This window comes from Talpa europaea, assembly GCF_964194135.1.
Source record: "Talpa europaea genome assembly, chromosome: 3".
NCBI lineage: Eukaryota > Metazoa > Chordata > Mammalia > Eulipotyphla > Talpidae > Talpa > Talpa europaea.
Genome location: NC_140069.1, coordinates 621604 through 643975, shown reverse-complemented (window position 1 = coordinate 643975; position 22372 = coordinate 621604). Strand labels below are relative to the sequence as shown.

The 22372-nt window shown below is 69.4% G+C and overlaps 2 protein-coding genes across 2 annotated transcripts in view; one reads left to right on the top strand and one right to left on the bottom strand.

The window, feature by feature from the left end:
* ZC3H3 (zinc finger CCCH-type containing 3) overlaps positions 1–15190 on the bottom strand; it is a 40085-nt gene extending 24895 nt beyond the window's left edge. Inside the window, exons 1-3 of the mRNA XM_084230883.1 lie at positions 15118–15190; positions 12669–13977; positions 12065–12261 (exon numbers count right to left, since the gene is read on the bottom strand). Of these exons, the coding sequence (XP_084087009.1) occupies positions 12065–12261; positions 12669–13977; positions 15118–15163 (1552 nt within the window). The 5' untranslated portion in view covers positions 15164–15190. The remainder of the gene's footprint in view (positions 1–12064; positions 12262–12668; positions 13978–15117) is intronic.
* A 3552-nt stretch (positions 15191–18742) lies between these two features.
* Positions 18743–22193, top strand: GSDMD (gasdermin D). Its single transcript, XM_084229663.1, has 11 exons — positions 18743–18750; positions 19413–19633; positions 19719–19911; positions 20242–20410; positions 20495–20597; positions 20828–20881; positions 21049–21108; positions 21203–21375; positions 21453–21594; positions 21677–21750; positions 21846–22193. Exons 2-11 carry the CDS (start codon positions 19417–19419, stop codon positions 22083–22085), a joined length of 1425 nt encoding a protein of 474 aa, XP_084085789.1. The 5' UTR covers positions 18743–18750; positions 19413–19416; the 3' UTR covers positions 22086–22193.
* The last annotated feature ends 179 nt before the right edge of the window (positions 22194–22372 follow it).

Sequence of the window (22372 nt, the reverse complement as noted above, 5' to 3'; positions counted from 1 at the left end):
GAGAGGGTCCAGCCACAGGAAGGTCCGACCCCAGAGACCCCAGACCAAGAGCTGACTGCGACCCCCGTGGCCGCAGTGCCATGGGTTGGCCAGGGTGGGTGGGCGGCCTGGTGAAGATCTGGGCAGGCGCATGTCGGGAAGGACCGGCCCCAGGCCCCCGGTGACACCGAAAAGCACTCCACGCACACCCGTCCCCAGGCGCGGGGCCTCCAGTCCACCAGCCCGCAGGGGCTGTCGCTGCCCACAGACAAGAGGGAAATCCTGTCAGCGCAAGTCATCTTCGGAGCCCTAAACCCCAGGAGCCTCGACCCTGCGGCCAGTTCCATCCTGAACAGGCCCCGCCGCTGTGTCCCAGCCCCCGCCCCCACCCCCCGACCGTGGACACCAGGGGCAGGCCGGCTCCCGCCCCGTCCAGGGGAAGGTGGGTGCTGAGGGCACACAGCCCCGCCACAGCCCCGGGAGGCCCCAGGCTTCCCCGACAGGTAGGCAGCAGCGCGGCCACGGGCTGCAGGGGCCCCCAGCAGGACAGAGAGAGCAAGGTGGACGGGCAAACGGACGGGCCCTGGGGGAGGGAGAGGGCCTGGCCCGGGCCGCCTCGGGCACAGGCTGAGGCCACAGGCCCCCTCTGGGCGGGCCGGCGGGGTTGCACATGCCCGTGTAACCCACACATGCGCCGGTGAACTCCCCTGGTCACGCCTCCCAGGGCCGTGATTTCCCTCCGCGTGATGGATCCCCTTCGACGCGTCTCACCGTGTCAAGCCCTCTGCGCTGTTCGGCCAGGGACGCCGGCGTTATCAGGCCCGCACACGGCCCTCTCCACCGCTCGCCAGGTCACGCCTGATGACGGATCGATCTCATTAGCTTTCCTAATTAAAAACTTTACTACCACGCTGGAGACGGCCCACGAAACTGCTGGCATCGCGTGTGCGGGATATGAGCCCATTCATCAGGGCCGCGCTGCTGCCCGGCCCGGCTCCTGGCAGTGGGCACCGCCCGGCCCCGGCCCCGGCCCCTCGGGGCCACATGCAACCAGGCCCGCGCAGCTCTGCCGCCCCCGCCCCGCGGCACCTGCAGGGGGAGCAGAAGGCGGGCGGGAGCCCCCCAACCCTCGGCGAAGCAGAGCAGCACCAGGCTGCCCCTGCCCTCATGCAGGGCGGCCAGGCTGGCCAGAGGCAGGAGGTCAGGCGCCGGGCGCCAGCGGGGGACACACGGAGGGAGCGGATGGAGGAAGAGAGAAGCCGCGGGGCGTGGGGCAGAGCGCCTGGGGCCGCGGCCAGCACAGAGGCCGCCAGGAGGTGGCGACGCAGGCACCGTCCCCAAGGGCCAGCGCCAGAGGGCCACCGCTGGGCGAGCCCACAGTGTCCTCAGGTGGCGCCAGAAACCAGCCGCGGAGCAGGAGGCTGAAGAGGCTGCAGGAAGACGCCTGTCCGCCGCGGGCTGCCCCGACACTGCTTCCCGGGCCTCTGGGGAAGGACCGAGCAGACAGGGCAGCCGAGCAGCGGCCACGGCAGGCGCCTGTGCTGGGAGCGGGCCCAGTCACGTCACGGACGGAGCGTCCATCGCCCTAGAAACCACGTCTCATTCCTGGGCGGGGGGAGCTGGTGAGGGCCGCACAGGCACCGCCTCGGGACGCCCCTCCCCAGGCTGAGGGTCAGGACCCGGCTTCCCCACAGACGGGCAGGGCCGTAGCAACCGAGTACTGCCTGGCCAGCAGCCCCCACCCTGCCCTGCGCCATCCACACCCCGGATGGCACTTAGTCCGCGAGCCCCACCCCGTCCAGCCCCGCCGACACTGCTCCCCGGCCTCGAAGCCACGCTCCCCCACAGGGTCTGGTCTGGGCCATGAGCCCACCCCGTCACTGACCCCTCCTCAGGTGGTCCATGGCCCCCATAGTCCCAGGGGCTGGAAGGTCACTTCTAGCTGCACCGCACGCCCGACGAAGCTGACCGCAGCGGAGGGACAGGGTCGCTGTGGCCTGTGTGGGCAGGAGGCAGGATGGGCGGAGGGGCCGGCAAGGCTGGGGGCGCGCAGGCCTGTGGACACCCTGCCACCCAGGCCCAGAGCTTCCAGCCCTGTGGCTCCCCAAGGTCCCCCTTCTGCGCCCTGCCCATCCTCCACCACCACTCAGCATGTGGCCTGGGGCCCGCGCGAGGGGACTTCCCGCCCGCGTGGGCTCCGGAGGCAGCGAGCTTTCAAAGACAGGCCCCCCCAGGCTCGGCACCCTCAAGCTCGGCACCCCAGGGCAGGGGTCCTAGGGAGGCAGGCGAGGCTGCGGCTGGGCCGGCAGGGAGAGGCGCCTGGCGTCAGAGGCGAGCCGGGCGGCACCCAGGTAAGGGCACAGAGTGGCGAGCGGGGCCACCGTTCCAGACGCAGCCCGGAGGCCCACGCCTGCGTCTCCCAGGGTCAGAGGAGGGAGCCAGCACCCTGGCCCGGCCAGCAGCGAGGCAGGCGGAGGCTCTCGGGCCTTTGTGGCCAGGCCTGCGGGCGCCAGGTGTCCCGCGCTGGAGCCCGGCCTGCTGCCCGCTCAGCAGCCCCCCCATCCAGGACACATGAGGATCCGCCTGCTGTGCCCACTCGAGGGGCGCCGGCTCGTTTGGAGGGGTGGCTCGGCCCCCTGGCCCCTGTATTGCCCCACGATGCGCACTGCGGGGCAGCACTGCCGGCCAGCCGGCCCTCGCGCAGGTGGGAAGGCACCAGAGAAGGGAGGCGACCTGCCCACGACACAGGGGGTGGGGGGGGGGCCGAGCCAGGTCACGGCCAGGCAGGCGGGCCAGCAGGCCAGGGTCCCCCGCAGGCAGGCGCGGCAGAGGGCGGCTCCTTGCAGGCCCCCCACCCCGAGCCTGAACGAGCTGGCAGGCAGCAGACAGTGGGCCTGCAGGTGCCCAAAGCACGCCCAGCACAGCGGGGCCACTCCCAGGACAGCTCTTGGGGGTTGTCGTTCTATAACGGGGGGGGGGTCCCCAGGAAAAAGGGAGGTTGCAAGGAGGGTGGAGCTAAGGAGAGAAGCAGCGGCAGGAGGGGCAGAGGGAGGAGCAGGAGGGAGCCAGGGGGAGGCTGGGGGAGGCGCAGGAGGAAGCCGCGCTGGCCTTGTGGGGACGGGGTGACACGGGCGGGGGAGCCCCGCGGGGAGCTGACCATGGCGGTTTTTGTCTTGGCTTTGATTTTGCTCCTTTCCTCCCAGGCTTGTCTGCTTGTTTCTGACCCTCTTCTGTGGGTCCCCACGGGAAGGTGCTCTGGACTTGGGGCAGCTTTGGGGCCTCGCTCTGGGGCTCGCCCGCTGGGTGGACTTTCACCCCCTCAGGCCGGGCGACCCCGGGGGCTGGGTTCGGCGACTACGGCCCCGCCTCTCCTGCGCTGCGCCCCGCTGCACGAAGGCTCCTCCTGCGAAGCCTCATGCGCGGCGCTGACAGGGACGGCAGGGCCCGCTTAGAGCAGGCAGGTTTGTGGGGTCCCTCCCTGCCCTGTAACAGTCCCTGCCCGGGGGGGCTGCCGGCCTTGGGGCTCAGACCCCAGAGCACAAGATGGGGCGCGGCCGGCCGACAGAGACGTGAGGGCCACGCTGGGTGATGGGCGCGGTCAGCAGCTCCTTCAGGACAGCAGGCGGCCCGGGCTCCCCACAACCCAGCCCCGCGGCTCCACCAGGATAGGGGGCTCAGGTGGGTGGGGCCAGCCAGGGCTCCCAGCAGGGTGGGCCGGAGGGGCCCCCAGGCCTACTCCTCCCCCTGTCGGGGCGTCCCAGGCCTGGCCCACCCCAGGCCTCGGGGAGCCCGACGTCCACGGGCTGCCCATGCCGGGCGGAGGGGAATCTGCCGCCTTCTCCCCCTCGAGGGCCCTGGCCAGAGCCGGCGCTCCCCTGGGGTCCCCAGGGCCTGCCAGCTCAAGCACCTGCTCCCACTGCCATTCACAGGCTCTGCAGGGGCCCCCGACTCCTGGCCACCCCAGGCTCAACAGGATCGCGGCCCTACTCGACACAGCTGCCCAGGCCTCACCCAGGGTGGGGGCGGAGGGAGCGCAGTTGCTGAGCCTCCCGGGTACTCACCCTTTTCGTCTTTCGCGGCAGTACTGTCGGGGGTCGGGGCACAGCCCCGCTGGGCACCCACAGCCCCCGGAGCAGCTGCGCCCCGAGTGGCGGACCTGAGGCCACCTGGCGGGCCAGTCCACGCGCTGTGGCCATAGAAAGAGCCCCCTGGACACCAACTGGGAGACACAGGGCCCATCAGGGAGGGAGGGTGGAGGGAGCAGCCGAACCAGCTGGCAGAAGGGGGGGCCCCTCCGTCCCCCCGTGACACCCCAGGGGCAGCCCCAGGGCACAAACACCGACCTCCTCTTGTAGAAGACTGACTTCGTCTACACTGGGCGCCACACTCACCAGCCCCACACATAGGCCCGCGGGCCACACACCGCCGGGGCCGCCTTGCTCTGCGTGTCTCTGCACACACACACACCCCACACACACACCCTCCACACCCCACACACACCCCCCCCACACTACACACACCCCCCACACACCCCTCCACACACACCATACACCACACACACTCCACACACACACTCACCACACATACCACAAACCACACACTCACCACACACCCCACACACTCACCACACACCCCATATACACCACACCCCCCCACACACACCACACACACACCACACATACCACCCCGCACACACCCCACACACACGCCCCACAAACCACACACACACCCGACACACACCCCACACACACTCACATACACCCCACACACCACATGCTCACTGCACCACACCCCCCCACACATCCACACCACCCCCCCACATATCCCCCACACCCCACACACCATGCTCTCCACACACACCACACACTCACCACATACACCCCACACACTCACCACCCCATACACCCCACACACCCTACACACACACCCCCATACACCCCACACCACACACACCCCACACACCCCAACACCACACCCACCACACCACACACACACCACACCACACAACACCCCACTCCCCACACACACCACACCCCACACACATACCCCCACACACACCACACCACACACACCACACACACATGCCCACACACACCCACCACACCCACCCCCCCACACGACACACACCCCATACCACACCAACACCACACACACACTCCCCACACACCACACCACACACTGAGAGCAAAGGGTGCGAGGAGCAGGATGGAGGTGGCAAGGCCACTCCACAGCGCTGCATGGGAGCACAGGGAGACCATAACAACTGCACGTGCGCTGCACTCAGTAGGACCTCGGAACACTAAATGCAAAACTGTCAAGTAAAGAAACGAACAAACTCAGAAGCACCATGGAAGTTTCTAGATTCCAGCAGATCTCTTAGTCGCTATGGAAAAAACTGCCCCTTCCCCCAAAAGCAGCCCCCCCCCCCCGTCTAAATGGCAGTCCCCCACTGACCACCAGGAAGCAGGCGAGGCAGCCAAGGGGCGGCGTGCGGGAGACCCCGTCTCGTAGCTGCTCCTCCAGGGCACGAGCTCGGGCGCCTGCCACATCCCGCCGAGCCACATGCGGGCAGCCGCTCAGCAGAGCTCCAGCCGGGGGCAGGCGGGCTGGGGGGGCTCTCCCAGCCACCTCCTCACCAGCTGACCTCACAGAGCGCCCTGCCGGCCCACCCTGGGGGACCCTGGATCTGAGTTGAGACTGCGCCTGCGTCCAGCCCTCTCCCCCCAGCCCCACCCGGGGCGCGTCCCAGAGCTACGGACACGGCCATGGGGTGGGCGGCGGGGCTCGGGTGTTCCGGCTGTGCCCAAGAGCCTCGGGGCTCGAGAGGTGCCGCTGAGGGGCAGCAGGGCCTGTGTGCTGCCCTCTGCATCAGCACCCGGGACACCCCACTCCAGACCATGAGAGGTGACGGGCCGCAGCTGTTGGACACCCGCCCGCAACCCCCCCCATCCCCAGGAGTCACCTCCCACCTCCTGGCCACCAGCACCCGGGGCTCAGCGATGCCAACGACCACTCACGGGGCAGAGATAGCGCTGGCACCACGGGCCTGGAGGCTGGACTGCCTCCCCCGCAGTCTTCCCAGCCGGGGCCGTGCAGGAGACCCCGAGGCTGACCCGGCGGCACCGACACCCCCTTGGGACCTTGCCCGGCCGCCAGCGGCCGACTGGCCCTGGAAACGCCAGGCAGGAGCCCGGGCCCCACGGCCGAGCCCCACGGCCACACGGAGTGGCTGGGGGCCAGCGCGCCGATGTCCACGCGCCGGGGTTATGGTGGGGGCACAGGAGAAGGCTGGGGAGGGTGGGCGGCTGTCGGCCCCGGCCTGTGCTCGGGCACCCGGGAGCGCGCGGCCACACGGGTAGCGACCGCCAGCTCGACGGCCTGCGAGGCCCGGCCCCCTGGCCTGGGGCGGGAGGTCCCTCGCTCTCCCACCCAGCGGAGCCCGCTGAGGCTGCTTTCCTTTCCCGGAGGACGGAGGGCTGGTGCGGGCCAGGAACGGAACGAGAGCCGGGGCGGCGCGGCTGGGGACTAGCGAGATGCACACGAGGCGCTGACCGAGGGCAGAGCTCCCGGCCCCAACGGGAGGACGGGTCCTCAGGCCTGCAGCCAGGCCCTGGGCGCCATCCTGCTCTCTGGACACAAGGGGTGCCCAGCCTCGCCCAGCCCAGAAGCCCGGGAGCAGAAGAGGTCCCCAGGCCCAGAGGTGTGAGCCCAGCCCCCGGCGCCCCTCCTCTGCCAGCCGGGCGTCAGGCGGGCGACGGCAGGATAATGCATTAATGCGGCCCAGGCGCGGAACCGGAGGCCGTGCCCAGTGACACCTGGAGGCTCGGGGCGCTGTGCGGCCCGCTCTCGGCGCGTAGGTCAGCATTTTCTGTCCCTGGTGAAAGCGGGGCTGCAGCTTTGATGTGCGCACACCCTTGACAATGTTTACGGAGCAAAAACCAAGCGCCCAGCTGCCCAGCTGCCCGCCTGCCAAGCGAGGGGGCCCGAGTCCCCCCACCCCCCCACCCGCCGGCTCTGCGCGAGGACCAGGAAACCTACACACATCCCACGGGGCTGGGCCAGGAGGCCTCGGGCTAAACGGAAGAAACCCAGCAGCACAGGGTGGAGCCCCGTGGGCCCTGGAGGCTGCCTGGGCCAGGGCCCAGCAGATGCCCACATTTACCCAGCAGGCCCCACTCCAGGAGAGCCCCGGGGCCAGGCTCCCAAGGCAGTTTCTGCATGGAGGCCGGCAGCCCTCGGCTCCCCAACACCATCCTAAGGAAGCCTCCCTGAGGGCGCACGGTGGTGAGGAAATGCCCTCCTCAGAGGCCCAGGGCAGGGTCATGAGCTTCATTTTGCCCACTGACCCTTGGGGGCCCTGGAGGCCAGCACAGGCAGCCCAGTGCCCAGCAGCGACCCCAAGGGGACCCCCAAGGCGAGGGGGAGGCTCGCGGGCTGCTGAGAGCAGCTGGGCTGAGGCACCAGGCGGGCTGAGTCTGTCTTTGCTGCAGGTGAAGTAAGGACCCCTTTAAAGGCTGGAGGGGACAGCTGGAGGGACCACTGGGGCAGAGTGGGTCACTGCTCTCAGTAGGCACAGCTCTGCTCCCCAAGAGCCGGCACCCGCTCAATCAGAGCCCCGCAAGCATGTCCGACAGACGAGTGTGCCCCAGCAGGGAGGAGACTGCTCCACCCTCGACGGGGAGGCGGTCACCCATGGGCCCGCTGAGGGGCCAGGCCAGCAGGCCCAGGAGCCGCGAAGGGGCTGTTCCCGCCGGGGTAGGGGCTCCAGGGTGAACATCTCACCCAGGGGCTGGGGCCCTGGGGGTGAGCGCCTCCTCAGAAATGGCCCGAGGGGGCCTCAGCAGCCAGAGCCGGCCAGTGGGGCTGTGCAGTAAGGCCCACGCCGCACCTGCCTTCTCCAGCAGCGGCCCAGGCAGGCGCAGACCCTCTCTCAGCCACCCACGGGTGACAGCACAGCAGGTGAGGGTCGCAGGGCCAGAGGCAGGCTGTGTGCCAAGGCCCAGGGGAAGGGGCATCTGGCTAACCTGTCCACGCAGCCCTGTCCACACGGCCGGGCACTGGCCCCTCACTGTCGTCCTCGTCAGCTCGTCAGGCCCTGGGCTCCCTGCATGCCTGCAGCCCTAGGGGAGGCATGTCCCTGGTCCAGGACAGCAGAGGCTTCCGAGCAACTTTGGGCGGCCACGAGCCCAGAGCCTGAGGTCCTGGCTGTCCACAGAGCCACCAGCCCTTGCCCCGTGGGCAGGGGCGCGGCAGCCCTCCCACCCGCCCAGCCTAGGGCACACATGGCGCCTGACGGGCGGGAGCCTGACGGGCAGCACCATGGCGTGTGCTGCACACGTGTGTGCGTGCTGTGGCCATGTACTGCGCGCGTGCGTGTGCACCAGAGCCCCGCCGCGGCGACAAGGGCGTGCAAGGAGCTGTGCTCCCCGGGCACGCTGGTCCGTCCCTCGGCAGGTCAGGCAGGGTCTCCGTGCCGCTGAGACCCAGGTCCAGGGCCACTTCTTGGGGTGTCACTGCTCCTGCCCCTACGGCCAAGGGACCCTCCCCCGGAGAAAAGGGAAGCGGGGAGGAAGGCACACAAGGGACCGCGGGGCCACATGGGGACCCCCACCAGACAGGAGGGCGGTGGGGGGGCGTGGGGGGGAGGGGCGCGCTGCAGGCGAAGGGCAGGGAGGAGGGGCGGGGCGGGGCGGGGCAGGCCGGAGCCGCGGAGTCCTGCGGGGGCGCCTGCTGAACCAGGCAGTTTTGAATTCAATTAAAGCGATTATCTGTTGTGCCCAATAAATCGCGCGCGGCATACATCCTGCGGCACTTACACCTCCGGGCTCATTATTCCCTAACTGTTTCCTCCTGTTTATGCCTCTCAAATTAAATTGCTGATAATATGCGCCAAAATAAAAGACGAACGCACCTTGTCCCCAGAAAATTGATTCTCCCTCCCCTGCGCCGGCGAGGGCCAGGTTTTATACACTCCGGTCCTGGTGATCATTAGTAATTCAATTTTCTTTTTATTAGCCCCTTATCTGCTGAGCAATACAGTGGCAGAGCTGACCTCTTTCGCACGGGTAAATGTTTAAAATCTTTTCCCTGATTAATTTTGCCAGTTAAGAAAAAGAGGAGAAACGGTCCGGCTCTCAGCCATCACCATGAATAAAGCTTAATGTTGATGGTGATGGAATTTCTAACGCCAGGGAAATTGATTGAACGCGGCAATTACGCCGCACAGTCACTCCGGGGAGACGGGATCGCCTTCCCGGCCGTAGCCTTTTGGTTATTTAAAACAATCCAATTTGCAAGGATAATTATGTATTAGGGTTTTATCTGCCACTTGAAATGAACAGGGGAGCCTCGATACTGGCCCGGCATTAGCAGGTTATTGCTGCAAATTACTCGATATCTGCTTTCTTTCACATAAAGGGGAAATTAGGCAATCAATTACCAGAAAGAGGGGGACGTGGGGCTGCGAGGGGCAAGTGCACCCTCTGCTGGCCGCTGGGCCCCGCGGCGGGGCTGACCGGGGCTGGGGCTGGGAGCGGCCCCTCCGGAAGCCTCTCCCTCCCTCTCCCTGCTGGCGCCGCCCCTCCCCAGCACTGCCCGCGGGGGCGCACTGGGTCTGGGACCAAGCATCTGCGCAGGGGAAAGGCCGGGCAGCCAAGGAGGGGCAGCCCCCCTGCCCGCCCCAAGGCCCAGGGTCTGTATACTCCAGGAGGCAGGAGACCCTGGCGGTGGCCGCTCCCCAAGCGCAGGCCCCTACCACGTGCCGGCCCGGGGGGGGGGGGGGGGGGGTAGGGACAGAAGCAGGCAGAGCAAGGAGGAAGACAGGCCAGGGAGAGGCCGGCCACCTGGCAGGAAGGCGGCCCGGGAAGTGAAGCGGCCGCCCCTGCGCCCTCCGCCAGGGTCACAACCCGCCCTCACCTCGCCCCAACCACCATCTCCCCAGCCCCCCCTCCACCGCAGGCCCCTCTGCGCCACAGCCACCTTGGCACGGGCCTCACGAGGGGGCTCCAAGGCCTCGCCCACATGGGCATCCTGGCTCATGGCCCCCCAAGCCCCCTGGACCCCACTGGGCCCCGACTCGGGCACCCCATGTCCCCAAGCACACCCAAGCGGCCCCCTCCCTTGCCCTAGCCGGAACCAAGCCCCGTTGCCCCACGTGGCCGCCCACCTCTCACTGAGGGCTGCTGGCCATACGGGCAGCTCCTGTCCCCCACAGGCCTGGGGCCAGGAGCAGCCCCTCTCCTGCCGACCGGGCTCTCTGTGCGCTCCACCACCTCCCCGGCTCCCCCTCTCCAGAGCACCTGTCCTCGTGGGGGTGCCGTCCCGCCTGCTCCCAAGTCCCAGAAAGTGGGTGCTGCCTTCTGCACCCAGACCCCCAGCCCGGGAGGTGCTTGGCACCACCTGCGGGACAAAGACGGGTGAGAGTAGAAGGGGGATCAGGTAGGGGGACCAGAGGAAGTTGACTCCAGCTGTTCACCCAGCAGCACCCTCTCCCCCACCTTCCCTCCACCCCCCCCAGCATGGCACCCCCACCGCCCCACACCCCTCCCCACCTGGTTCCCAAGGCCTGTGCCCAGCATCCGCATCCTGCCCCCTCCTCTGCCCCTGGGCTGTGAGCCCCACAGCCCATGGCATCCACGTCGCCCCTCGGCCCTCACACAGCGCCGCAACTGCGGTTCCTGGCCACGCCAGGCCCGACCTGTGCCCGGGCTGCCACTGGCCCCAGGATGCTCCCTCCCGCAGCAGGGTCAGACAGAGTCCAGAGGAGTCCTCTCTGCAGCCCGCCCCGCGGCGGGGGCGGAGGGTGTCGGTCACGAGACCAGCGGCCGCGAGCCAGGCTGGCTCACAGGCTGCAGAGATGTGCCCACCCGGGTCGCCCCACAAACCCCGCAGGTTCCCCCTACATCAGGGCCAGGGAGGTAGAGAGCACCAGAGCCCGGGCCACGCCCCACATCTGCCATCCCGACCCTGGGCCAGTGGGACTCCACAGAGCCAGCCACAGACCCAAGGCCAGGGACGGATGCTGGAATCTGCCAGCACCCCAAAGCCCAGCCCCCAGAGTTCCAGAGCCAGGAGGGGCCCAAGAAGACTAGATGGGCAGTGATGGGCACCTGCGAGCCACAGAGGCCTGAGGAACCAAGGCAGCCCTTCGGGGCTCCAGCCCGGAGCACCTGCCCTCAGGCATCCCCCGAAAGCAGCACCACATCCCCAGAGCACGCAGCTCCACGTGGAGCGAGAGCTGGGAGGGCCAGGACCACTCCGCACTCCGCCTCTGGCCAGACACTCCTCCCACGCCACCTCCTAGGAGAGCAGGGCCAGCTGCCTCGCGAAGGGCGCGGCCGGCTGCAGGGCGTGCAGCAGGAGGATCCCGGCCTGCCAAGCACACGGGCAGGAGCCTAGGATGGCCCCTCTGGCCAGAGCTGCCCCAGGTCAGATGGCACCACCACTGCTGTGCTGCTGCCCCAGTTCACAGCGCGCCCCTGCAGGTCAGCACCCCTGCACCCGGCCTGGACGGTGCCGACACCTGCCGCGAGGCCGAGCGGAGAGCTCCCGCACGCCCCCAGACTCTTCCCCACAGCCCCCAGATGCCACCTGAGCCCCGCCTGCCCGGGCCCTCCCCTCCCCTCCCCTCCCCTCCCACCAGAGGCTCCTCCTGCCAATCTGCAGCTGAAGCCCCACCTGTGCCACCCCCTCAAGGGGGGCACAAGTCCCCGTGTGGCCACCAGGGGCCCCCATCGCCCTGGGGCGCAGTCCAAACTGGGTGGCATGCTGGACACCCTCCCCCAAAGAGTAAGGGCAACCACCCTGGCACCCTATCCCGGGGGCCCACGGCACAGTCCCCAGAAAGACGGTCCTGCCGGCCCCACGAGCCCATCACCCCAGACTCCACAGAGCCAGCCTGGAGCTCGTGGCCACAGCTGGGCTGGCAGGAAGGGGGGACAGGAGGACGAGTTCAGGACTGGTGGCCCATGGGGCACCACCCCCTTAGGGCAGCCGCCCACAGGGGAGGCCCTCACCTGCCTTCCGGCTTCCTCACCTGCACCCCCACCCCCCGTGGGGCGGCCAGCAGGGCAGCCTCAGGTCCTACCTTCCTTGGTGGGGAGGGGAGCGCGGCCGGGAGGCAGGCAGTGCTGCCGGAGCCTGGCGGTGGGTGCCAGAGCCCTGTGGGGCGTCCTCTTGAGCGCGGTGCTGGTCTTCCCCAGGAGGGTCTGCCGCCGGCGGGGACTGAGCTGGCTCCTGGCAGAGGCGGCGGGCGTGGGGCTGCTCTGCTTGTCCCCAGGAAGACTGGGGAGACAAAGCACGGTGGCTCCCAACAGGCTCCCGGGCTCCCCACCAGACCCACCGAGTCCCCCCAGCCCCGCCTCCTCACCACCAAAGCCCCCACCTGGGAGGACCCGTGGTGTCAGCCTGGCTGCCAGCAGCTGACTAGATGCAACCCAAACTCACCGTTCCCCTGGCGACCAGGGGCGCCTCTACCCGACCCCGGGGTCCCGCACCTGCGGTGCTCCGGCCTCCTTCATGGGGCCTTGTCTGGCTGGGTCCCGGCCCCCCGCAGCCCCTGCCTCAGCGGTACGTAATCACAGTCTCACCCCCTCCGGAAATCTCACCCCAGGCCGCCGTCCCCCACACCCCTACAGGTGGGCTCCCATCCCTGCCGGCCCCCCCACAGGACCCTGGGCAGGGCAAACCACCTGGCACCCGCCCGCCTCCGGATGATCTTGGTTCGGCTCTTCACTTTGTAAGCTGAAAGCGAGGTCTCGCCAACGAGGGGTTTCAGGCTACTGGACGCCACTGCTGGCCGGCCCCCCGGGGGGGACCTCGATGGAACAGGAGAGAGCTGGGAGGCACGGTCCTTGCTGCCCCCCTCCGAGGGCCAACGGAAGGAGGAGGACGAGGAGGCAGAGGGGCTGGAGGCCTTCCACTTGTACTTGCTGGGGGAGGCCGTGGGTATGGAGGGAGCGGTCGGCTTCCGGGCCTTGGCATCCAGGTTGGCTCTGGGCTGAGGCTTTTCCGCTGTGCTGACAGGGGCCCTGCACCCATTCTCCGCAGCCGCCCGTGGACTGAGGGCCCTCCGAGTGGCCCGGGGGCTCTTCACTGAGGCAGCCACCCACTTGTAGTTGCTCTTCTGGAACTTGCTGGTTCGACAAGGCCCAAGGTGCGAGGCCTCTCGTGTCTGCCTGGGGCCTAAGGCTGGTCTGGCGTGGGTTGCCCCCAAACCGGAGGCAGCTGGCGGCTCCGGGCAGCTGGCATTGGCTCTCCCATCCCCAAGGGGCTGTGCAGCACAGCTGGCCCCAGCAGGTGGGCCCCCCTTCCGACCCAGGGTGGTGCCACTGCGCGGGGGTGGAGTGGAGGGCAAGCAGCGGGCCCTGACCACGATCGCGCTCTCGCTGACCGTCCGCCTGGGCTCCGGGGAGCTGTCGCCCACGCTGCTCGCAGGCCTCACCGCCCGGGGCTTGCCAGGCTCCTTCCGGCAGACCAGAAGTGGGTCCTCAGCGCTGCAGCTCCCCTTGGCCCGGGCAGGCCTGGAGGGCTGTCGCTGCCCACCAGGCGGCTCACCCTCACCTTCCCGAGGCCGTGGGTCACTCTGGGGGGCATCCTGGTCCTCCTGTAGGGAGCCCCACGGAACCCCCGAGGCACCTGCTGAGCCTGGCTTCGATGTCGGTTTGATTTTGATGACCATGTTCTGATCAGGACTGAGCTGGACCTGCCTCTCCAGGACATACTGCTGGGGGTCCGGGTCCTGGCTGCCCCCCGCCCTGAGGGAGGGCTGTGTAGCACCTTCGCCAGCAGGATCCAAGGACCCTGGGGGCCGATTCACGAGGGAGTATTTCTTGCGCCATTCAGCTCCATGGTTGAGGGCGAAAGCCCTCCGGCCTGGACGAGGGTAGCGAGCGCCGAAGGCCCTGCTGCTATTATAAGCAGGCGGCTGCCAGCGGGAAGTGGCCGCGGCACCAGGGGCAGGGGCGTTGCCGTGCAGGTTTTTGTAGTCGTCAATGAGACCTGAAAACACAGAATCACTCAGTTCCCCAAAGGGTGAGATCAGCTGGCGAGTCATCCCACAGAGCTGATAGCCCCAGGCCCCGCCAGGTCCTGATGCAGGAGGAGCAGCTCCTGGTGTCCGAGAAGCACAACGGTTGGCCCCACAGCCCCAGGCCAGTCTTTTCTGTGGCCCTTCCCCATTAATTCTACTCTGGCTGTTCATCCTGCCAAGGCACCCATGTGGCATGACCCACCCCATCTGGCTGAGCGCTCCGACCTTGGAGGGCAGGGTCACTTGCTCTGGGAGGCCAGCAAGGCCTCAGGTTGTGGTGGCCTGAAAGGAAGCCCTCTGGCTCTCCCAAGGAGGCAAAGGGGACCGGACAGCCCAGAGATGGCCTCCCTGCCTGGCCAGGGCAGTGAGAGCCCGGCCTCTCCACCCCTGCCTACAGGAAGAGGGCGCCGCCCGGGTCCCTCTCCTCCTCCAGGGGACAAGGCCAGCGCCACCCCCACAAGGCTTTCCACCGACGCCCAGGGCAGCTGTCTCGGTGCAGGAGGGATTGGAACCACGCAGGGCCCGACAAGGAGCCCAACGGGTCAGTGTCCCCCAGCGCGACCCCCGGCCACACAGGCGAAGATCCGCGCCCGGGCCGGTGACGCGGCGGGGCAGGCAGGACCAAGCCGCGCGTGTGGACGGCGGCGGCGGCCCAACTGGACGCGTCCTCCACGCCCCCGTCAGGCGCTCCCCTTCGCCGCCGCGGGAGTATCTTGGAGGACTCGGCGCCCACGCAGGGACGCGCTCGCGCGCCTGGAAGCCGGCAGGTGCGGCGCCGCGGCCGGCAGTCGAGCCCGGCCCGGCGCGGCGAGGGGCGGCCGCGGGCAGGGCCGGCGGCAGGGAGCACCCCGCCAGCCCGAGCCCGCCGGGCCGCCGCCCCCCGTTACTAAGCGACGGCCCCGCCGCCCCGGCCGCAGCGCCGAGGGGCCGGCGCCCGAGCCGAGCGGAGCGGAGCGGAGCGGAGCGGCGGCCCCCGACCGGACGCCCGGCCCCGCCCCGCCGGCCGCGCCCCCCCGCCGGGGCCGCGGCGCGGAGCAGCCCTGGGGGGGCGGGGGCGCCCGCGGAGGCGCGGGGGAGAGGGGCGCGCGGCGCCGGCGCGGCCGACCCACCTTGCAGGAGGCGGATCTGCCGTCGTAATTGCTCCTTTTCCTCCATCTCCCGAGTCCGCGACGCCCGGCCAGGCCCCCGCACGTCATCGCTGCGCGCCCGCTCCCCGCGGACGGGGCGGGGCCGGGGGCGGGGCGAGAGGCGGGGCGGCCCGAGACGGCGCATGCGCCCCGGAGGGGCCGAGGGGCCGCGTCGTCGGCCCGGCAACGGCCGCGGGAGGCGGGGCACGCACGCGCGCGGGGCGGGGCGCCGCCAGGGCGGGGCCTCCGCGCGGGGCGGGGGCGGGGCCGCGGGGGCGCGGGGAAGAGCCGCGCTCGCGCTCCGGGCCGAAGCGGCGTGACCTGTGACCCCGCGGCCTGGCGAGGCGCCCCGGCGCGGAGGGGGGTGCGGTCGGCCCCGGGGCGTCGGAGCCCGCCTGCCCACCCCGGCCCCGCGGGAGCCTGCGCGGGCGCCGCCGGACCCGGGGGCCCTGGACACGCCGCTGGGGCCGCCGCGGGCGCCCGGGCCTCGGCCTCGGCCTCGGCCGCCCCGCGTGCCGCCTCCTGCGAGGGGCGCCGAGCGCGCGCCGGCGCGCAGGGCCCGGCGGTGTCCCCCTCCCGCCGCGGGCAGCGGCCCCTCCTGCCTCCCGCGGGCGCCCGGCCGCCCTTCCCTGCCGGCCCGAGACCGCAGCCCGAGGCCCCGGCCCGGAGTCTGGGCGGCTCCGCTCCCCCCAGTCCTGACACCGCCCGTCGTCCCCGGCTCGGCCCTGCCCGCCGCTGTCCCCCTGCGCCCGCCCGGGCCGTGTCTTCGGCCGTCCCGGAGTCTCCTCAGGCGGTCGGCGCCGGGCTCAGGGCAACCCACGCCCGCGTGTGGCGGGGCCCCGCCCAGCGCCTGGCCGTCCTGCGCAACGCGGAGGGCAGGGAGGCTCTCAGGAGTGAGCCGAGGCGCCCCCCAGGGCCCTGAAAAGCACGTGCGCTGGAGGCCCCCGCCCTGCTGCCCTGGAGGGTCTCGGGCGTCTGTGGGCGGGCCAGGGAGCTGAGGCTGGACAGTGCCTGGTGCGCCCGCCCACCCTCCACACTTAGGCCCCCCACACCCATCACCCTGGCCGCGGTGGACGCAACCTGCCCGGGGCTGGCCAGAGAGCCCAGGAAGGCAGGCGCTGCCCCGCTCGGACCCAGCCTGTCTGCTCCGTGGCTGCAAGGACCTTGTTTGGGGGAACCGACTGTGGAGCAAGGGGGCTGGGCACAGCAGGGCTGGGGTGGGGGGGAGTGGACTTCCAGGTGGGCAGCTGAGAACTCCCAGAGATCCATGGGAGCTGGCGCGGGGGTGGGGGGCCCAAGCCCGCTACCCCAGCCTGGCTTGCGGAGGTGTCCCAGGTCCGCAACGTGCACCCAGCCCCGCCCCAGCGCAGGTGGGGTTCCAGGGCCCTCACGCCACCATGGCCCTCTACCTGCAGCCGCACCTCCCTCTCACATCCTGAGCCCAGGCCCTTCCTGGGCGCATGAACAACCCGCCCCGTCCTCCCGGGGCCAGCACTCAGGGCAGGGGCCTGGCGGTGCCTGGGGGTGCCGGCCCAGGGAGGGAGCTGAGTGGCAGCGAGCCGTCTCCCCCTCAGACCCTCACATGGAAGCCCCTCCCAGGGCCCCAGCCCCGTCGGGACCCCTCCCCAGCCCTGAGCCCCAGGGCCCGCCCAGACCTCCCTGGGGCCCCACCTTTCTCCATGTGTCGGGTGGCTGAGGGCGAGCACCTCTGGGCCCCCCTGGAGTTCCCGCATCTGGGGATGTCCTGGTGCCCCTCCAGCCTGGGACTCGTGACCGGGGAGGGCGCAGGGCCAGCTCTGGCACCCACTCCCCACAGTCTTCCTTCCTGCCCTCACAAGCCACCTTTGCCCTGAGCCACGCGCCCAGCCAGCCCCTCCAGGGCCTGGTTCTTGCTACAGAAGTGGAAGCAGGAGGGGGTTGCAGCAGCGAGGCCCCCCAGACATTGCAGGGGGCTGCCACCAGCTCGCACCTCTGCTTGCGCCTCAGAGGGGCTCCAGGGGCTGAGCCCGGTGGCCGAGGACACCTCTGCCAGCAGACTCCGGGCTCAGAGGAGCAGGACCTGGAGACCACGGACTCGGCCTCGGAGGCCAGCCGCAGCCCCCCAGTGCCGCGGACCAGCACAGCAGTGAACGATGAGGCCGTCTCAGGGTTGAGAGACGGCGCAGGGTGGTCAGGGATTCGGCTGAAGAAATGACAAACAGACACACTTCAAGAGAGAGTGTAATTCTGAGTGCGATTTTATTTGAGTTAGTTGCCAGTATCTATACAGGAGCAGTGAATGGATTTAGCTTATCATTGAGTGGTTTACATCTGGACCTAGCCTTTTTCTTAAGTAGATAATCCATTAGTTTGGTTTTTAAGCTATATGATTGCATTTTTTGTTTTACTAGCTACTTTTTCACTTAAACTATATTTTAATTAGTACAGGGTTTAGTAACGTTTCATTTGAGTCAGCCTTGTGTTAAGGATTTCACATGATTTTTTAATTAACAACAAATGACCTTTATAGAAGAAAGAAGGAAGTTTTAGAAAGACAATGAAGGGATAAAGTTTGTAGTTCTAGAAAGACGAGATAAGGTTTTAGCTCCTGGTGGTCGTCATCCTTTGATAGGCTTCTGTCTTATCCATGTCCTCAGGGAACTTTGATGTACTCCCCTGCCTCAGGGAGTTTTTGCTGTTCTCCCCCTGCGCGCTGGTTCCTTGCCCAGCCCGACCTAGGGACCTTGGCGAAAGCCATTAGCCCTAAAGGTCACTGCAGGGGGAGGTGCAGCACCGCAGCCCTGGAGTTTCCTGCTGTGGCCGCGTCCACCAAGCTCTGCTTGCATCAGATGGTGCTTCCTTCCTGCCTGTGGTCACCTCTCCAGCTTCTCGCACTTCCTGCGACGCACTGGCAGCCGCTTGGCTCACTGGGTGAGTAGAATCCGCGGGCCGCGACTGCTCTGACATGTCCCGTGCCCTGCGCCCCAGAGAGCCCCTGCTGGGTGCAGCCTCTAAGCTGTTCCCTCCGGTGGCTCTGCCGCTTGGCTGCTGGGGGCACTGGACGGCCGGCCGGCTCCCGGGGCAGCAGTCCCCACCCCACCCCACACTGCCGCCGAGGGCGTGGGTGGGCAGCGCTGGGCCGTGCGCTGCAGGGCCGCCCCTACGTGGTGTTGGTGGACGGGCCGTCGTCTTTGAGTCTCCTACGTCGTGGGTGGGGCGGGGCGGGGGGCAATGCTGACTACTCCCGGGGTACCGAGAGCCCCAGTTTCGCCAGGCCACCCGCAGGTGGAGTCTGTCTGGGGAGCCTCCGGGTTCTGGCCCCGTGTCCACAGTGGCCGGCAGAGCAGCCTCTTCCGGGGCCTGTGCCTGTCTGCACGTCCTCCTTGAGGAAGCGGCCGCGAGCCTCTCCGTCCAGGCCAGGCCTGCAGATTTGAGAGCGGGAGGGTCTGAGGCGGGAGCGGGCGGGCGGGCTGGCAGGAGGGAAGGGCTCTGGGCAGGGCGGGACCTGGGGCGGTGCCCGGGGTGGCCCCTCCACCGCTGGCATCAGGTTTCACTTTCAGGTCTAGGTGCTTGGGGCCGCCGGCACCAGAACCAGAGCTGACCCGACGCGCAGGACCTGAGCCGGCCACACGCACGGTGAGCTGCAGCCTGGGGCCCGGGGCCTGGGCGGGGGGGAGGCCAGCGCTGCTCCTGGCGCCCTGCCAAGGTGGGGGCGCTGGACCTGCTGGCCACGACCTGCACTTCCAGGATGCCAGGCACCAGGGTGGTCAGGCACCTGGAGGCGGCTGGCCCTGCCCTCCAACGTGCCCAGGGTCCCCTTGCTGCCGCCCAGCTGTCCCCGGTCAGGCCCGCTTTGGCCCTGAAGTCTCAGACTCGGACGGGCACTCAAAGAATGTTCCAGACGGGCACTCGGAACCCTGCACTCAAAGAATGTTCCAGAGAACACGCCTAGAGCTGGGCCTTGTGGCCCCTGTACCCTGCTCGCAGGAGGTGGTGCTTCCACCTCTCCCGCCTTCCCGGCCCTGGCTGCCCCGCCCTCCCTCATGGGGCTCTCTGGAGCGGCCTCGGCTTCCTCGGCTGAGGAAGCGATGGAGGCCTTGCCAGGTGGCCAAGGGCCACATTCCACCCCACCGCCCGTGGAGGAAAAGCCGGGGTCCCGGCCAGGGCTGTGCTGGCCACCCCGCAGGGCGCCCACACCGTGGCTGGGGGGCCGGCCGTTTCTGCCTGTGCTGGGTCGCGGGGGGCGCTGGACAGGGCTGCCGTGCTGGGACCGCCCAGCCTGATCTTCTCCTCTGTAGGAACATGCCCTCGGCCTTCGAGCAGGTGGTCAGGAACATGCTCCAGGAGCTGGACTGTGGCAGGGAGCTCGTGCCCGTGCGCAGCTTGGGCCACTCCGCCAGCTTCCAGCCCTACTGCCTGCTGGTGAAGGAGCCCTGTGGCTCCGTGTTCTGGAAGCCCCGCTTCCAGGGTGTGGAGCTGTCCATCAGGGACATCCTGGAGCCCGATGCCCCAGAACCAGGTACCCCGGGTGGCCCAGAGCGGGTGGGGTGGTGGGAGGGCCCGGCCGCAGCTGCTGGGCCAGCCACAGCCCCCGTCTCATCCAGATGCGGTGCAGACCGGCCCCTTCCACTTCCATGACGCCGTGGACGGGCGGCTGCAGGGCAGCGTGGAGCTGGCCACCCCGGGGCAGGGGCAGCTGGCAGGGGAGGCCGCGATGTCCAGCAGCTCCAGCGCCTCCATGCACCTGTGCCTGCTGAGCGTGCCCCCCTGCACGTGGACCGCCTTGCGGCAGGAGAGGTGAGCTGGGCAGCCCGGGCCACCGCAGTCACCACCTGGGGCACCGCAGTCTCTGGTGTTGGCGGGAGGCCGGGAGCAGCGCGGCGACGGGCAGGGCAGGGCAGCGAGGCAGGGCCTGGGGCCCCGGGCGGCCAGCGGGGGCCACCAGCAGGGGCGGAGCCCGCACACAGGCGCTCAGCCACGGCCGGCCGAGCGGGAGTGGAGTACCCCACGGGGAGGACGGAGGGAGGGTGATTCCTGGGGGTTCTGGGCGTGTCTCCCCTTCCTGGGCAGAGGCTGCAGCGGGCAAGAAGCGGCCCTGGCGAGCACCCTTGGCACTCGCGCCCACAGACGCCTGCGGCGGCCGGAGCCCCAGATCCTGCGGCAGCTGCGGCGCCAAGGGCGCAACCTGTACGTGGTGACCAAGGCGCTGCGGACGCAGAGGGAGGTGGAGGTCACCAGCACGCAGAAGCGGGAGGGCGCTGGCCGGTTCATGCTGCCCACCACCATGTGCTTGCAGGTGTGCGGGGCGCCGGGTCGGCGGGAGGGGAGGCCTGCCCCAGGCCGCCCCTGCCCAGCACCCACTGCGCCTCTCCGTCCCCAGGGGAAGGGCCAGGGCCACCTGAGCCACAAGCGGACGATCACCATCCCCTCGGGCAGCATCCTCGCCTTCCAGCCGGCCCTGCTGACTATGGGTTCTGACTGGGGTGCGCTGGGCTTGGGGCTGCTGGGGATCAGACAGAGGCAGAGAGGGGAGCCCAGGACAAGTTGGGGGCAGGAGTTGTTAGCGTTGGCCGCACTGCTCCCTGCAGCGGGGGTGGAGGCCCCGGGTGCCGGCTCTGGCAGGTTGGGGAGCCCTGGGGGAACCGCGGGGACCCTGTGCTGAGGGAGAGGTGGCCTACTCACCGCCTCGCGCTCTGCTCCCGCCTGCTGCCAGAAGTCGTCCTCTTCCCGGACAAGAGACAGAAGACCTTCGGGCCCCCTCAGGAAGGTGAGCCGAGCCCCCAGCCCCCACCTCTGTGCACCACCCAGGCCCTGGGGTGTGCACCCCACCCCGACTCAGGAGCTCACACCAGCAGTGCAAGGTGGGCCGTCCGCCAGTGGGGGGCCAGTCAGCGCCCCCCCCCCAGCCCCGCTGACCTTGCGTCACTCTTGCAGGCTTCTTGTCCCTCGGCTTTGAGATCTTCCACCGCGGCTCCGGAGGCCGGATCCAGTCAGGTCAGTTCTTCCCTACCGCCTCAGCGGCTGTGGACACCCCCTGCCCCACCCGGGCTCTCCGGTGGCACCGGCCAACGCCAGCCTCTGCCTGTAGATGCAGCTGCTTGGGGCTCCGCGCCCGCCGAGGACTGGCAGGGCCTCCAGGCAGAGGTGGCGGAGCGGGCCAAGGGCCTGTGCATCCTGTCCGGGGAGCTGTGTGGGCAGCTGCGGGGCGGCCTGGTGGAGGTGCTGCCCGAGGAGGAGGCCCTGCGAGGTCTAGAGGAGTTGGTGAGCGGCGGGTGGGCGGGGGCGGGCGGGGGCGGGCGGGGGGGTCGGGAGCACAGGCTCACCCAGTGCCACCCCAGCTGGAGCAGGGCCTGAGAAGCGGGCATGTGCCACCCCAGTCTGGCCCGGTGGGCATCATCCTGGGGTGCCTGAGCCTGTCCGATGGGAGGCTGGTAGAGGAGCTCACCGAGATCGTCTTGTACCTGCTGGGTGCTCTGGCAGGTGAGGCGGGGTGGGGTGGGAGCATCCCCAGATGCCTTGGTGCCCAGAAGCCGCGCCGCACTCACCCGGTCTCTCTCCCCAGCGCTCAGTGACACTCAGCGTGGGCTGCTGGCCTGGGGCCTGGAGACCAGGGCCCTGCAGGCACCGCTCAGCCTGGTGAGGAGGGCGGACGCGGGCCAGGCGGGCAATGGCAGGGCCCTGGCCCCTGGGTGACGCCGGCGCCAACCTGCTCACAGCCACCTTCCCGGCAGGTGGGCAGCGTCCTGGAGCAGAGTACACCGTGGCAGCTGCGCCAGCCCGTGTCCCTGCCCGCATGGCTCCTGGGCAGCAGTTGGAGCACAGAGGCGCCTGCCTGGACTCTGCTGGAAGAGTGTGGCCTGGAGCTGCGGGGCGATGCTCCCCACGTGAGCTGGGAGCCCGAGGCCCAGGGCCAGCTCTGCGCTCTCTATGCCTGCCTGGCACTGCTCTCCAGGCTGGGCGAGGCCCAGTAGCTGCTGGCCTGCATCAGGCACCTCTCCTGGCCAAGCTGCACAGCGCCCACCTGCTGGCAGCCCAGGAAGGACAAAGCCCAGCTGCCGGTGGCCTTTCGCCACGGGTGTGGACTCGGGGCTGAATAAACACCATGTGCGAATGGCTGGAGGTCACTGTGTTCTTGAGGGGCCCTGGGCCAGGGGAGGGCCGTAGGGCCAAGAGCAGGCATTTCCCCCAGGGCTCGCTCCTGCCCTGCCACCCTTGGGACCCGGGGACCTGGCACCCAGCCTTCCCGGGGAGCTCGTGG

Excerpts from the sequence above, each read along its gene's own strand:
- GSDMD (XM_084229663.1), top strand. The coding sequence starts at position 19,417 with ATGCCCTCGGCCTTCGAGCAGGTGGTCAGGAACATGCTCCAGGAGCTG. Across the intron at positions 19,912-20,241 it reads ACCGCCTTGCGGCAGGAGAG|ACGCCTGCGGCGGCCGGAGC; the intron begins GTGAGCTGGGCA and ends TCGCGCCCACAG. Across the intron at positions 21,376-21,452 it reads TGCGAGGTCTAGAGGAGTTG|CTGGAGCAGGGCCTGAGAAG; the intron begins GTGAGCGGCGGG and ends GTGCCACCCCAG.